Source organism: Mustelus asterias, chromosome 3 (genome assembly GCF_964213995.1).
Source record: "Mustelus asterias chromosome 3, sMusAst1.hap1.1, whole genome shotgun sequence".
Classification (NCBI taxonomy): Eukaryota; Metazoa; Chordata; class Chondrichthyes; order Carcharhiniformes; family Triakidae; genus Mustelus; species Mustelus asterias.
Genome location: NC_135803.1, coordinates 151,546,231 through 151,563,194, shown reverse-complemented (window position 1 = coordinate 151,563,194; position 16,964 = coordinate 151,546,231). Strand labels below are relative to the sequence as shown.

The following is a 16,964-nucleotide window of genomic DNA, read 5'->3' as shown; positions in this document are numbered from 1 at the left end:
AAGTGCCGGATCTGGGTGTCAAATAGATCCGCACCTGGAATCCTCTTTGCAGCGCGCCCATACGGGTTTTGCCAGCTCCGGTCTGATTCGCGCTGTGGGCGGGGCTTAGCACTGGCAGACCGATCGGAGCTCTGAACTGCGCATGTGCAGTTTGAAAAAAATCTGACAGCGCGCCCGGGTGCGAAAAAAAAAGCAGAAAGCGGACAGAGCAGCTCTCTGACGTTCATCCTCTGGTTGGGGGGGTTGGGGGGTGGGAGGGGAGGGGGTGTGACCGATCATCCCCTGGGTGGGGAGGGTGGTTGGGTGGGGAGGGGCTGTGACCGATCATCCCCTGGGGGGGGGAGGTGAGGGGGTGTGACGTCTCATCCTCTGGTTGAGGGGGTTCCGCTGCCTGTCTGCGGCCGATCCCTCCTGGCACCATCACTGGTACACTACCAGCCACAACCATCTCTCCCGCTCTCTCGCACCTGCAGGGAAGGGTAATCTGTGGCTGGTTGTGAACCAGTGATGGTGCCAGGAGGGATCGGCCGCAGACAGACAGCGGAACCCCCTGACCAGAGGATGAGATGTCACACCCCCTCTCCTCCTCCCACCCCCCTCCCGCCCCGACCAGAGGATGACCTGGGTCAGAGAGCCGTTGCAGTCTCTGACCCCGCTCTTCGGAGGCTGCAGCGGCGACTTCAGACTTTTATTTTGCAGGTCGATTACAGCGCGGACGCAGATCGGGGCAGAAGACGGTAAAGTGGGATTTGGCGGTAGAGTTGGGTGCGCGGTTCATTAAGTCGATTTAAATGCATGTAAATGCATTTAAATCATCGGGCCGCCCGATTCGGGCGCAGGCCGGACCCGCGCTCGAATCGGGTGTCGGTAAAGCTGCGGTCTGCTCGGAATCGGGTGCAGATCGCGGTATAGGCCCGACACCCAACTTTACCGCGTTCGGGCGCGAAGTTTTGGTAAAATCAGGCCCGGTGTCTGATTTCAAGAAGAAATTAGATATAGCTCTTGGGGCTAAATAGATCAAGCGATATGGGGGGAAAGTAGATCAGGATATTGAATTCAATGATCAGCCATGATCATGGTGAATGGCGGAACAGGCTCGAAGGGCCAAATGGCCTACTCCTGCTTCTAGTTCCTGCATATGTTTCTATGTACGTAATCCAACCCCTTCAAATTGCAAATGAGTCCAGATTAACAAACGTCTGCATTGGAAATTGAGAATCACCAGCCCTGCTGCTCAGAAGGAGAATAATCAGAATGTCAAACTGGAGAGCTTTTGATTTGATTTATTGTCACATATATTAGTATACAGTGAAGCATACCATTCATAGAGGAAAGGAGGGAGTGCAGATGTAGTGTTATAGTCATAGCTAGGGTGTAGAGAAAGATCAACTTAATACAAGGTAGGTCCATTCAAAAGTCTGACAGCAGCAGGGAAGAAGCTGTTCTTGAGTCGACCTCAGACTTTTTACCTTTTTCCCGACGGAAGAGAATGTGCGAGGTGCATGGAGTCCTTAATTATGTTGGCTGCTTTTCCGAGGCAGTGGGAAGTGTGGAGCGAGTAAATGGATGGGAGGCTGGTTTGCGTGATGGATTGGGCTACATTCATGACCTTTTGTAGTTCCTTGTGGTCTTGGGCAGAGCAGGAGCCACGCCAAGCTGTGATACAACCAGAAAGAATGCTTTCTATGGTGTATCTGTAAAAGTTGGTGAGAGTCGTAGCTGACATGCCAAATTTCCTTAGTCTTCTGAGAAAGTGGAGGCATTGGTGGGCTTTCTTAACTATAGTGTTGGCATGGGGGCGGGGGGTGGGGGGGGGGGGGGGGGGAACCAGGACAGGTTGTTGGTGATCTGCACACCTAAAAACCTGAAGCTCTCGATGAGGGATATGTTCTCCACTACACTGGTTTGCATCCCACGAACGGGAATGGGAAGTGTTCTCTCTGGGTAAGATGCTCTTTCAGAGAGTCCATGTAGATTCGATGGGCCGAACGGTCTCCTTCTGCACTGTCAGGGTTCTATGGTTCTATCCATAAAATTGTAAGATTCTCCTTTGAGCTATTCTAATGAGGCTTGGCTGCATCTTCTCTGAAGGCTTCACGTCCTTTCTAAAGTGTGAGGCCCAGAATGAAATACAATACTCCAGCTCGGATCAAAGTGTAGGTTTAGCCTAGCTTCCTTGCTTTTGTAGTCTGATGCCTCGATTTGTAAAACTCACAATGTCATACGCTTCCTCCTTTGTTAACCTGTCCGATCACCTTAAAATATTTGTACACTGATAGCCCCTTGCATCCCCAACATCATTCCCCTTTTAAAGATGTTGGGTTGGAATCTCCAACTTCACCCACGGTTGAGTCTCTCTGGTTCCGCTGCAGTAACCGGAGATTTGGCCGAGTTCTCCGTTCTCGCTGGCAGTGGGGTGTGAACGGCTGGAGAATCTGGCCCTTCTGTCTCTCAAAAGGACATCAACCTGAAATGTTAACTCTGTTTCTCTTTCCATAGATGTTGCCAGACTTGCTGATTGTCACCAACATGTTCGATCTTTATTTCAGTTGTCACAATTGGTGTTCACGCTTTTGTCAGTATTTCCTGTTCAATTTAGGTGTCAACTATCAGTGTAGTTGCAGCCTGTGGGACTAGCTGGTTCTGCAGATCCAAATTTTGTAATAAAAGTGAATACTTTCTCAGAAGACTAAGGAAATTTGGCATGTCAGCTACAACTCTCACCAACTTTTACAGATGCACCATAGAAAGCATTCTTTCTGATTGTATCACAGCTTGGTGTGGCTCCTGCTCTGCCCAGGACCGCAAGAAACTACAAAAGGTCGTGAATGAAGCCCAATCCATCCGCAAACCAGCCTCCCATTCATTGACTCTGTCTACACTTCCTACTGCCTCGAAAGCAGCCAGCATAATCAAGGACCCCACGCACCTAGGATATACTGTCTTCCACCTTCTTCCTTCAGGAAAAAGATACAAAGTTTGAGGTCACGTACCAACTAACTCAAGAACAGCTTCTTCCCTGCTGCCATCAGACTTTTGAATGGACCTACCTCGCATTAAGTTGATCTTTCTCTACACCCTAGCTATGACTGTAACACTACATTCTGCACTCTCTCCTTCTCTATGAATGGTATGCTTTGTCTGTATAGCACGCAAGAAACAAGACTTTTCACTGTATACTAATACATGTGGCAATAATAAATCAAATATAGAAAGTTTTATTCATAAACTTACTTTGAATACCATTTATGGCAATTGATTTTCTCCATGCCTAACTCCATTTGGTGTCACTTACATGGGTATAGACCGTAACCTCTACTGTGCAAGTACTGCATTAGCAAATCCACTAATCAAAGCTGGGATTTCCAAACTTTCATCTGCATGGGTCTGTACCATAAAGAGTTTATATTGACATTCCTGTGACCTTGCAGATGAGTTGCTGAAAACAAAAGATCCTGGAATTATGATTTAGGATTTATCTATCAAGGAAAATGGCACTTTTCCAACCTTCAAGCCCATGAAATTCAGACCAGTAATTAGCGATACAAACACAATTAGGATCAAGTTGCCTGGATAGGTTGCCAGTGATTGGTCTCGGTCTATGGGCAGGTTGTTGTATTCTCAGCCACTCCACTGGGCTGGAGTTTTCAAACAAGACAACTGGAGAGTTGGTTATGCAGTTGCAGAGATTAAACTACAAAAAGAAATCCGAATGAGTTCAGTTTTAACTTTTTTTTAATGGTTGTTGTTGAAGATTGCACAACTGTTTACAAGTCAACATAGAGACAGGCAGACTGAAAAATACGATACAGACAGACTAATTCAACGAGTGTACACATGCAGCACAGACAAGAAATGTGTTGTCTTTATTCAGACCAAGCTGGTATGTATTACCTGAGTAACCCAAGAAAGTCTTGGGGAATTGAGTGCAAAATCTACAATTAAAAATAATATGTTGGCAAACTTCCAGACACAAAACACTTCCCCTAATGGAGCTAATAAATATTCATGAATAAAATACTGTCATACTTAAATAAATACTAAATAATTCAGTGTCACAAAGTGAAAAATTAATTATAGAACCGACTCCCTTAATACAATATTCCAAAAAAACAGGCTACTGCCACAAATTGCAGGCAATGTCAGGAATATAAAGTTATGAATGTATCAGGATACAATATAAAAATAATCACATGTCACACAGTGAGGGTAATGCCCATTAAATAGATTGATTTAAATTTTGCTTTTAAATATCTTTCAAATTAATCTAGACAAAAACTATGATTAGAACTGTTTTGAGAAATTTCAGGTTGATGACTAGAGAAGTTGGGATTGTTCTCCTTGGAGCAAAGAATGTTAAGGAAGGGTTAAAGAGGGGTTCAGAATTATGAGGGGTTTTGATAAAGTAGATCGGTACAAATCGTTTCCACTGGCAGGAGGCTCAGCAATCACAGGACACAAATTTAAAGTAATTGGCAAAGGAAGCAGAGGGGAAATGAGATTTTCTTTTTAGCAGCAAGTTGGAATGATCTAGAATGTACTGGTTGAAAAGGTGGTGGAAGCAGAATCAATAGCAACTTCCAAAAGGAAATTTGATAAATACTTAAATGAGGAAAAATACATTGCAGGGCTAAGGCTAAAAGTGGGCAAAGGCATGATGGGCCAAATGGCCTCCCTTATTTTGTGCTGTATGATTATATATGATGAGGCACGAGATTAGGATTACTCAAACTCTTTAATGTGCTAATTGCAGTGCAAGTGTGTTATGCCTGTATATTATGGCAGTGGACATGCCTGGCCTGTGTGTTGCTGCAGGCATGTCTCAGATCCACCACAAGCATGTTAACTGTAGGACCACTCCAGTGAAAACATAGGCCAATTCATCATGGAGGTTCAGTGAGCAATTTTGCTTACGTATAGGAACAAACAAACAGGAAGTTCAATTCCCACATTAAGGAACTCAAATCAGAACAGCAATGAAAGGGCTTCTGTGTCGCAGTCCAGAGGTGGGGTGGGAGGCGGTGGAATCAGTAGAAAATATGCATGTGGCAAGCTCAAGCTCAGCTGTGATTCCCACCATTATTGAATAGCTTACAGATACATCTGAAAAACAATCAACTGCGTTAGGTACAAAACCCTAGAAATCAGGATTCAGGAATGGAAGGGAAAGAATTCTACCATAGATACTTCAATATTCTTTGACTGTTTGTACGTACATGCCTAGGGCCAACATTATACTGTGTAACTGTAACTTGCAAATCAAGACTCTGGCTATTTGATTCCCTTTATATTGCTATAGCATTTAATGAAATTAACTTCACAAAATATATTTAAAGTTTATTTATTAGTGTCACAAGTAGGCTGACATTAACACTGCAATGAAGTTACTGTGAAAATCCCCTAGTCACCACACTCCAGCGCTTGTTTTGGGTGCGCTGAGGGAGAATTTAGCAAGGCCAATGCACCTAACCAGCATATCTTGCAGACTGTGGGAGGAAACAGGAGTACCTGGCGGAAACCCATGCAGATACGGGGAGAACATGCAGACTCCGCAGATAGGTCACTGCCAGGAATCGAAGCTGGGTCCCTGGCGCTGTGAGGCAGCAGTGCTAACCACTGTGCCGCCTTGTAACCACAAAGAATTGATTCAGCTTATCAATATAGTTTTTTTTGCATCGGCATCACCACTGAGACTGTGTCGCCCAATTTCTGCTTCACTCCCTTTAGGTACACGATTCTGGCTGATCGCTTTCTGTTGTCAAATTGTAACTATGTTCTTTGTACACGCATTTAAGGTTTCCTTGTAATTAGAGATCAGGAGGATATTCCCCCTCCTCTTGTCCAGATGTGGCTTTTGAAGTTACACTCAATCCTGGCTTTCATGAAAACTACAGTAAGCAAATGCACTGCTCTTGTGATGCTGATTATAACCCGGGATCATTCCTTGGTCTCTACTGATTTAGCTAATCTTACCCAAGGTGGCACTTGGGGTTCAAAGTGTTCTGGTTGAGCTGACCTGGGGTGACAAGAGGAAAATTACATCATTGGTCCTACTGGTTAGTAACTAGTGAGCGCTGCTGGAACGGACACAAATGAAGCAGATTTCAAGCAGGCAAGAACAGGATTTAGACTCAGCTGGATGTTGTTCATCAGTGTGCCTGGACTGTGCATCACATGGCACAGGTGGCCATATGAGCCAATACCAAAGAACTGCGGGCAGGGAAGCTATAGCCCAGTGAGAGCAAAAACCTGAAAAACAATTTTGCAGGTCCTCTAGCACTTTTTCAGAAATTGCATTCAGTTATAGAGCTTCCCTTACGTACAAGTTCACCAGCAATGGTACATCCGGATTCATCATTTCTTTACTAGATCTTAGGGCAGGTTTGATGCATCTTTTACTCTCCTTCTTCCAATTGTCAGAAAGTTTTGCTGATGCTATTAACCTGGCATTTCCTCTTCAGGCTGGTATTTAACTTGCCGCCCCATATAGATCCTTAAACTGCCTAACAGCATTGTGGGTGTACCTACAACACTGTAGCAGTTTAAAGCCTAGCCAGTGATGCCCACATCCCATGAATAACTGAGAAAGAAATTGAGACATTCACCTGCAACCTTCCTTATGCTGAAAGCAAGACCCGTGACTCAGACAAATGATTTGTCATAATGTAAGATCCTACGATTGTGGTAACCATGCAATTTAGTGCCAAAGTACCAAAGACTTCCTGAAGACAGTAAAAATGTAGATTCCACAGCAATAATAAAGCACTTTCAATACTCAACCTTGCTCTCAACTCACTTTCCCAGAATTTCCAAATGATAGATCTCATCTGCTTCCTTCCATAACCTATAAAGCTTTCAAGTTCCAGTCAATCCCCATGATTATCTCATCCTCTCTGGCACCATTTTTAAAACATAAGTTTGACTGTCCTGCAGAAAGGGTCTCATTTCTTCCCCCAAGTACCTAAGTGTAACAAAATAAAGCCCACTCACCTGATGGAACAGTGCTCCAAAAGCTCGTGATTCCAAATAAACCTTTTGGACTTTAACCTGGTGTTGTGAGACTTCTTACTGTCCAAACCAACACCGGCATCTTCACATTAAAAAAAGTCCTTCAGTGAGTTTCTAAACGTTGGTGTGCAAAGCGTTTACTTCTTTACTCCGGGAATCTGGGAGAGTGACTTTCTTCTCTCACGACAGGTGGTAGGGAGTGTAAACATTTCGTTGTGTCCTTAGGCGACAAAGGGGAGACATGGAGGCTCAGATTTCAGTCCTTCCATTTTTGGCAGGAGTTATTCCTTCTCTGGAGGTAAATACACTGGAAACATGCAGCATGTCACTTGGATTATGAAAGAGGGCAATATTTGCGAGAACACTACTTGTGACAAAAGGCTCAAGCTGGGAAATTAACCTGCCCTTCTCTTACAATGCTTTTCATTTCCAGGACTAGGGCAGTTGTGAAAAGCATCCTCAGTGGAGGGGCTGAACTATTGCTTTAAGTACAAGTGTCATGATGCAGACAGAACTGTAAATGTCTTACATTCCTGATGCTAAAACACAAGTGTCATTGGTGAATTAGTTCAAAGCTTGTAGACTGGAAGAATGCTCTGTTCCTCATTGTTTTCCAGTGACCTCCAAATAAGAGGTCTTAGTGCAATTAAATAGCACTTTGGTGAGATCACACTTGGAGTACTATGTCCAACTTTGATCTGGGAAGAATATACTTGCTTTAGCGGGAGTGCAATGAAGGTCCAATAGATTGATTTCTGGCATGGAGAGATATTGAGTACATTTAGCCTATATTCCCTAGTGTTTAGAAGAATGAGAGATGATCTAATTTGGATTTCTAAAATTCTTAAGGAACTTGACAGCATAGATGTGAGAAGGACGTTTCCCCTGGCTGGAGAATCTAGAATTCAGGGTCAGTCTCAGAATAACAGCTCCGTATTAGGACTGAGGTGGAGAAATTTATTCACTCAGGTGATTGTGAACCTTTGGAGTTCTCTACTCTAGGGGGCACTGAGTATATTCAAGACAGAGATAAATAGATTTTTGAATACTGTACTAAGGGAATCAGGGGGTATGGCAGGAAAATAGCCATGATTTTACTAAACGGTGAAGCAGGCTCAGGGGGATTGAATGGCCTATTCCTGCGGAATGCCCTTTTTTTAGGAAAGTGGACACTGGGAATCAGGACTTGACTCAGTTAGGATGCCCTCCATAGTGTAACAGTCTGTTGAGATGTGGGGTGGGATTTACCGTGCAGCCTGCCACATGTTTCGCAGCGGCAGGAGGCGGCCTGGCAGTGATCAGCGGCAGGAACTTCAGGTCCTGCCGTTATTAACAGGGTTTCCCACTGAATGCACCCCTCACCGCTGTGAAACCCGTGGCAGGGATGCCCATCAGCGGGACCGGAATATCCCGCCGGTACGAACAGCAGGAAAGTTCCAGCCACAGTGTCTAGGCTCAACAGATGAGTAATGGCTACTTGGGTGAGAGGTTGGGAATCACCGAGCCATGGATCTGAACCCTAGCAGGCGGCAATATCTGGAGAAGAGGATGAGAGAAATTGAAAGTGGAAAGAATTAATCTCAGAACAAAAGAAACAATGGAGGGAACCCAGAAGAGAAGGCTAGGGTCCGAGTGACAGCAATCCAAGGTTCCCACAATGCAGCTGCAAGTTTAACTTTGGGTATGCCTACCAAATCAACTTATTTGCCACAAGAGTTTGATTTTGGCAGTCTCGGCAAACAAATCCTTCCCCTCTCGCAGCCCATCTGCCATCCAGTGAAGGTGACCGTTTATTTGAGGGAAGAGATGTAGAAATGGAAAAAAAACAAAAATAAAAGGAACAAAGCTCAACATACAAAATAAGAAACATGATGCTTTACAGATTAACACAGAAATTTGCTACATGCAGATTTAAAAATAAATAAATATCTATGCACTGAGTAAATATACTATTTGGGCAAATATATATTATCTTTTTCTAAATACTGTACATTGAGAAACTTTCTTTTCCCTTAATTAAATGCTGACATCACATGACACCCAGATAACTTGCTTTAGTGTGTGCCACAGTTGATGTATCCAAAAGTCTGAGAACTATTGATCCAACTCGAGAATTGGTCACAGTGGAGTTCTATAATCTTTCCTGATGCTCAGTTGGTAAATACATTGCTCTGTGTGCTTCCAAACCATGAATGGCCAGAAAAACTTCAGGTTTGATCACTGTTTTTTATTCATTCGTGGGACATGGCATCACTGGCTGGCCAGCATTTATTGCCCATCCCTAGTTGCCCTTGGACAGCAGTTGAGAGTCAACCACATTGCTGTGGCTCTGGAATCGCATGTAGGCCAGACCAGGTAAGGATGGCAGATCCCCTTCCCAAAAGGGCATTAGTGAACCAGATGGGTTTGTGCTGGGTTGTCACGGTAGCACAACATTGATCTGTACAGTCTACAAATCTAGGGACAGGCAGATCGACAGTCATAATTCTGAGCCTAATCTCTATTCAGTGACCCTCAGTGGAGCATTTAATCTGGACATCAGTAAGAACCAGTTAGATTCAGCTCCGAGACTGCCTCTGCATAGTGGTCCGCTGCTGAGAGTTATTGGAAGCAGCTTTATTCTGTCATATCCCTATTAAAATCATATCAAACCCCCTTCCTGATTTTCACCTCGACTGAAGATCTTATTCACGTGCTAGAGTGTGGCTTCAGAAGCACTCTATGACTCCTAGTCACTGGCTGAAGTTGCAATTCTTCACCTGAGCTTAGGGTGCATTAGCTAGCTATCCAACAATCAAGGCCATCACAATAAAGTCCAATCCTTGCCGTGTCCACAGAGACACTGACTTCCAATCAGATTTGATAGAAACCAGGAAGCAGTCACTCTAAAGTCAACTATAGTTCCCCATCATCATTCCGGCAGAGCAGTGAACACAGTACAGGTCAATGATTGAAGCTGGGACATTCCTAGCCTAAAGGGTTTAATAATTCCCTGGGGAAACCCTCTCAGCATTTACTGGAGTGTACTGCAAGAAAGTTTGAAGCAAAATTGATATGTTTCATCAAAAGAAGGAAGAGTGAATCGTAAAAAGAATTGAAAATTAAAGGTGTGAAAGCTGGAAACCGGAAATAAAAACGAAATGCTGGAAATGCACAGCACCATCACAGTAAACCACATCAGAACCAAAAAAAAAAGATCCATCACCCTGGAGACTCTCTCCTGGCAAGGAGTGCAAACAGCTGACCAGCCTGCCCACCTTCTTATCCAGGGCTGAGCAGGTTAAAGGTGAAATGGAAAGAATAAGGTGCCAAAAACAAAATGGCTTGAAGCCACGTCTAATCTCTAGCCAATGATCCATGTTCCAAAGCGTATGTCAGGCAGGGACAGGATCAGGATCAGGTGGGGCTGTGATGCAACATGCGGTCAAACAGCCTGCCAGCTTTTACCATTGGAAGCTAAAGGTAAATTGAAACATTCATGACCAAAGGCAATTGATCGCAACATTTTTTTTCTTTCTGAACCCTGATCAAGGATGGACGAATAAATAAGGACATTTGTCCACAGTAAGCATTCAAAGGCATTCTGCTTTGGAAGATTCACAGCTCCACATGCAAATCCTGATAAATGTTATCAACTGCCCACTCTGCAGGAGTTTCTTCATTTGCGTATTTGGAAATTGCCTGTTGGAATTGGATTTGCCGCTGCACATCCGGGTCGATGTTGATCCAATTGTTGGCGATCCATTTGGTTCCTCGGGTGACGACACAGCCACCATGCAATGAGTACTCATCTTGCTCTCCCACCCAGCCTGCAGGGGTCACAAGAAAACAATTACCACCATGTTTTGGAGACATCTTATCCCTGACCTTTGGGAATGAAAAGCAGACCACACTGCAGTCAGAAGCAAGGAGCCTAAAGCATCATTCAGCAGTGTCACATTGAAACTGGGCACATTAATGTCCTATACCAGGCAGTGGACTGACCAGTTCTAGCTCCTTAGATTGGGGGCTTGTTAAAGAGGTGCCACAAAGAAACACAAGGAGGAAGAGAGAAAGAAAAGACAGAGGAAAGGTAACTAGCACGGATCTCGCACGGGGAGAACCTTAGCAGAAAAACTTAGGAATCGTGGGACACACACAATGAGATTTAACCCAGCACAAAAGGCCACTAAATTCTACGCTTTCCAATGTCATGAGTTACCTTTATGTGGTCAGTTTCATAACAACCCTTAACGAGGTAAAGTAGTTTTTTAAAAATCAGATGATTTGTAATGAAACGCAACTTGGTTGGTTTTCTCTATCCCAAAGCCCAGGGACACAGAGTTTCCACTGAGGCACAGGCCGGCTAACTCAACATAAAAGGGGAAGACTTCTTATAATCATAGGTCTCAGTGACGCACCAAGCAGTACAATTACCAACTTGGCAATCAGGAGAGTCTTTTGAAATCATTTTTACTTTGAAGAACCCATTTCAGAATAGTGCAACAGGGGTGATTTCCCAAGAACTACTGGAACTGCTACCGGGAAAAGGACATATTTTTAATTGGTAAACACTTTGTGGATTCTTACTTCCTTCTCCAGGATAGGAATTTGAACTAAAGCATAGTCAGATGAGTGTGAGTACCTTCACCATCAGAGAGGTAGTTGTACCAGAAGAGAGCAGTGCCTTGCACAGGCTTCACCAGCAGGTTGGCTCGGTCACAGTTTCTGCGTGTGTCTCGTAAATCCACTTCGTTCTGGATTAAAGACTGAGGAAAGAGTTGGAGACAAGAACAGTGTGTATCAAGAGTTTTCTGAGCCAATTCAGCAATTTATTTAATCCAGCAATTGTTGGAACCCAATATAAATTATTTGGGGTGATTACTCAAGACTTAACTAGCTGGAATGCAAACACTCAATCACGTACTGAAAACACTGACAAAAATATCAGCAATTAATCCTTTACTGATGGATAGCTTTATATATAGTTCATGTCACAGTATGAAGGGCTTCCCCTACTATCCTTGTTATGAAGTGCAATGATGAATGATGTGACATAGTTACTTGAGAGCTGGCCTCCTGTCAGAATTTCCACCCACAGCCATCCCTCATGTGCAAATCACTAAATGTCAAGGAGCTATTCAACAATTATAGCTGACTCCAATCCTGTCTGAACCCAATGCCCTCGCACACGGATATTTCCCAGAACAGGGTCACTTGAGAGTGATCAGACCTGGAGATACTTGGCTGATTTTCCCCTCCCTAGCCCAAGGGACATGGGAAGTCATCGGGGTTTTTGGTCTGTATGGTTCAGTTTGAAACCAGATGGTGGATTTTTCCAGAAGCTCATCAGGCAAGCCTAAGTAATAAGAGATTTACAACAGGACAAATTCTTAGAACAGCCAGCACAGCTTCAAAGTTGTGCAGTAGTAAATAATTCCATAGGATTTTTAAAAATAATTTGCAGTGATTAAAAATTAGCTTCCTTACAGGTCGAGGACATTGCCTAGTAAAAATGCTTACTTTTTGAGATAAATCTTGAGATAAATGCACTTTCACCTGATTTAATAAAACTGCACCAGGTTAACACTCAAAAAGATGAAGAATGTTTTATTTAATACAAAGGAAATGATGTTGTTGTATTATGCTGACAAACTACATTGGCCCATGGAGGATTTTCCGTTTGTCATTACACAAATGTATTTTTGCAGAAACTTGAACTGTAACACAACCAGTACAATTCTCGCCTAAAGTCAAAACTCTATCCTCAATAGACAATTTCTATTAAGATATGTGACAGTTTTAACAAGACCTTCCTTGTTCCTGATGCTATAAACTAATACTAGAGGAGAGCTAGAATGAATTCAACAGAAATCGAGTGCAGGTGTATATCACCATAATATACATTAAAAGCAATCTAGTCAATCTCCTCTATGCACATCATGAGAGACTTGGCATTGTGCAAATGATTGGTCAAAGACACAAAGGCGCCAAACAATGTGGACAACTGCCAATAAAGATGCCAGCATAGTGATATCATGGCACACAACATCCCTTGTGCTTAAACAGATAGTCTGTAGTCTGGTAGCATCAACTCGGTTTGAAGATTTAATGCAGATATTCCACTAGACATAGCAGAACTACAAAAAACAAACTGGATATAACAATGTTCTGCTTCATCAACAGGTTCTATTAAAGTTAAAGTTTATTTATTAGTCACAAGTAGGCTTACATTAACACCGCAATGAAGTTACTGTGAAAATCCCCTAATCGCCACACTCCGGCACCTGCACGGGTCAATGCGCCTAACCACCACGTCTTTCAAACTGTGGGAGGAAATTGGAGGACCCGGAGGACACGGGGAGAACATGCAGACTCCGCACAGACAGTGACCCAAGCTGGGAATCAAACCCAGGTCACTGGTGCTGTAAGGCAGCAGTGCTAACGACTGTGCCACCCCCTAATCAATGGCCTTATATTTTAATAGCATAAGAACAAAAATCTCTCGGGTCTTTTTCATCAATACCACTCTTTCACCAGTATTTTCCTGATCTTTCCTCATTTACTCATTATTCTCAACATGTTACACATGTTTCCTCATCCCTATATCCTCATTGCGCCTTGCTCTACCAGCCTCGGGTTTTTGCCAGGTTTTCTCAAGGAAAAAGAACTACAATGTCAGTAGCCCCAGTCCAGGGGAACAGCTTCAGGAGAGACTGGCAAACTGGTGATGTATGCCGCAAATCATGCCAATTATCAATACCTTCAAAGGTAATGATACTGAGAAACATGTATAAAAAACAACTTAGATTACAGAACCGGATTTAGATTAAAAAATACAAGCACTGAATTCACAATAAACAGAACTCTGTCTGGTAAAGGGGGTGAAAGGAAATGGTGGGCATTTTCAAACTTAACACATCACCTCATGGATTCTCTGTTGCACTGGCTGGCTGTAAAATGATTGGGACAGCCTGAGGTTGTGAAAGGTTGTATATAAGCACAAGTCTTTCTTTCTAGCTTCGTGACAGATTCCATATTTTCAAACAAGGATGCAGAAAATTGACATAAAATATCAGTCACAGCACTCATTCTGAGATGAGACTAATATTATGATCAAAATGGGCGACATGGTGGCACAGTTGTTAGTACAGCTGCCTCACAGCGCCAGGGATCCGGGTTCAACTCCGGCTCCGGTGACTGTGCGGAGTTTGCATGTTCTCCCCATGTCTGCATGGGTTTCCTCCGGGTGCTCTGGTTTCCTCCCACACTCCAAAAATGTGCTGGTTAGGTGCATTGACCATGCTACATTGCCCCTCAGTGTCAGAGGGACTAGCAGAGCAAATACGTGGGGTTAAGGGGAAAAGGGCCTGGGTGGGATTGTTGTTGGTGCAGGCGCGATGGGCCAAATGACCTCCTTCTGCAGTGTAGGGATTCTATGGTAACAAAACTGGAGAACCCTACTGATCAGAAAGGATAGCAGCAAAGGCCTGTCTATGCGTTTTGGGCTCAATCTGTACCATAAACATGTCTTTTTAGATGCTGACTAGCTAGCTGCATACTCAGCACATTCTGATTTTGTAACATAATGACTCATCAATAAAATAAGTAAAGATGTTTTCTCTTTACCAGTTCATCATAGGTTCTATTGTCTGCTACAGGAAAAGCGGTCTCCCCTCCGTCAGAAACATTGTTCAAATAAAACAGCACCGTCACATACCTGAAACAGAAGTGGGGTTGAAGACAGGGATAAGGGGGTGAGAAGGTCATCACTTCATTCAAGATTTTTGCAAACTAGGTGCAAGTCAACAAGAATGTAAAAAAAAATTCAATTTTCCAAAACCTAAATTTGAACAGTCTGGAGATCCATAAAAACTCTGCAACTGAGCATAATTGGAAAAGTTTTTTGCTCCCTTCCACACTCCCTGAAATGATTGTGCTCCCAGCCGTAACTCTCAGCAATGCCTCTGTTTCCAGCTTCAGTCAGTTTGCCGCTGCCAGTGACCACATCTCTTCCCGTCTACTTCAATTAGGGCCTCAGTGTTGGAATTCTCACTTCTCGATCAGTGTAAAATGAGCAATATTGGATTATGTAACCATCATACATAGGGTTAGATCAGGATGTATAGAGTGGGCAATTTGATATCAGCTATTTTGACTGTGTGGCGTTTGTACGTTCTCCCCGTGTCTGCGTGGGTTTCCTCTGGGTGCTCCGGTTTCCTCCCGCAGTCCAAAGATGTGCAGGTTAGGTGGATTGGCCACGCTAAATTGCCCCTTAGTGTCCAAAGATGTGTAGGGTAGGTAGATTGGCCATAGGGTAAATGCATGAGGTTACGGGGATAGGGTGGGGGGGTAGGCAGAGGTAAAATGTTATTTCGGGTAAAATGTTCTTTCGGAGGGTCAGTGCAGACTCGATGAGCCGAATGGCCTCTTTTGCACTGTCGGGATACTATGCTATAGTTCTATTTTACACCCCCATAGTTAACAGTTTTGGGGCATGTCCTACTTTTAACTAAGACTTTCACTATAATTGGACACAGGGCTTACGGTTTGTATGCTTTGTAAATGCTCAGCCTTGTGGTCAATCATGCAACAATTAGCTTTACCTCCATCTGGTTGCCAAGTATTGACCTTGCGCCTCCTTGGTATTTCTTAACTGGCATTTTTCATTCCCCCTTACTACCTCCCATCTCATTTTGAGGAGTGATTGTCTCAAAAGGAAATACGAAGAAGCAGGTATCTGTAGAGAAGCAAAGGAGCCTTTTAAAAGTGGACGAAACATTAGAATTTGTCACTAACCGACAGGAGGTTTCTAATGGAGTGGATCCGTTTGCTACCAGCTTTGTGTGGAAGCAGCTAGTCTCTGCGTAGATTGGTCCGCTGTCATGGTGTGCATGATAATGCCCTCCTTGATCATACTTCACCACCTGCAAAGGCTCACTGTGCTCTACTATTTCTGGAGGTAACTGTGTCAATCTGATCACCCTAACAAGAGAAAATATTTTAAAACAGTTATACAGTACAACCGCGATGAATACTGGGCTTTACTAGTAAATTTATGCTAAGCTTCAGGTTACGTTCAACTTAAAATAAACTTGGGAATTCCAGAAGTGTCCCAGCTCAGAGTCATGTCTATGTGGTACGGTTGTGATGGAGACAAAATCCAAAGGGAAACCTACTGAAATTAAGTGAAAACTTCTACACCTTTCCACAGTAACTCACAGTAAGGGAACAGCTGCTTGTGAGACACAGAGAGAGGGCGCGACAGAGAAAAAGGAGTGAGAAAACAACTTCTACCGCATGGAGCAGAGAAGCAGAGATTGCTCAGTCAAATTTCATTGGTGCCCAAATTGAAATCTGTTTAAAAGAATACCAATTATTAATTACAACTAGAGCAGCAAAGTATAGAAGTTAAAGCTAGAATCTTCCTGATGTGTATGGCTGAGCATTACACCACATCGTGCATTAAGCCACCAGGGCCTTCCAGATTGGTGTATCGAAGATAGTCAACCACTACCTTGAGGTGGGATACTTTTGCCACTCAGCTGATTGGAGTTGTAGTTGCAATTAAAGCACTACAACTGGCTTTAGCACCTCTGAGCTTTTGGGGGGCGGGGGGCAGCCACTGCACACTGCCCTCAAAGTTGGGGGAAGTGGTTCTTGTGGAGTTCCATCCAGAGCAGCTCTGTGACGCAGGACTCTGTGCTCTATGGGCTGTTCCCAGGAACGCACACTGACACAAACACCAACTACTGCTGGCGGATCATCAACTCGGTGAAAGACGCTCTTTGGTCTGCCTGAAACATGTTGATCTTCCAATGAAAAGAATTGTCTTTGACCGAGTGTTGCAGACTGAACTGAAGCACCTCAGAATGCATCTGGATCTCTGGAGAAAAGGTGAATTTCATTGCACTTTTCCATCATGACAATTTGAAACTTTCCTGTTTTGACAATTTGAAATGTTTCGTAATGTTTCT

At 43.6% G+C, this 16,964-nt stretch overlaps 1 protein-coding gene across 1 annotated transcript in view; it reads right to left on the bottom strand.

Moving 5' to 3' along the window:
* Window positions 1-3,743: 3,743 nt before the first annotated feature.
* Window positions 3,744-16,964, bottom strand: part of LOC144491718 (transmembrane prolyl 4-hydroxylase-like) — a 54,436-nt gene continuing 41,215 nt past the window's right edge. Inside the window, exons 6-9 of the mRNA XM_078209932.1 lie at window positions 15,787-15,972; window positions 14,617-14,707; window positions 11,633-11,756; window positions 3,744-10,817 (exon numbers count right to left, since the gene is read on the bottom strand). Coding sequence (XP_078066058.1) covers window positions 10,606-10,817; window positions 11,633-11,756; window positions 14,617-14,707; window positions 15,787-15,972 — 613 coding nt within the window. The 3' untranslated portion in view covers window positions 3,744-10,605. The remainder of the gene's footprint in view (window positions 10,818-11,632; window positions 11,757-14,616; window positions 14,708-15,786; window positions 15,973-16,964) is intronic.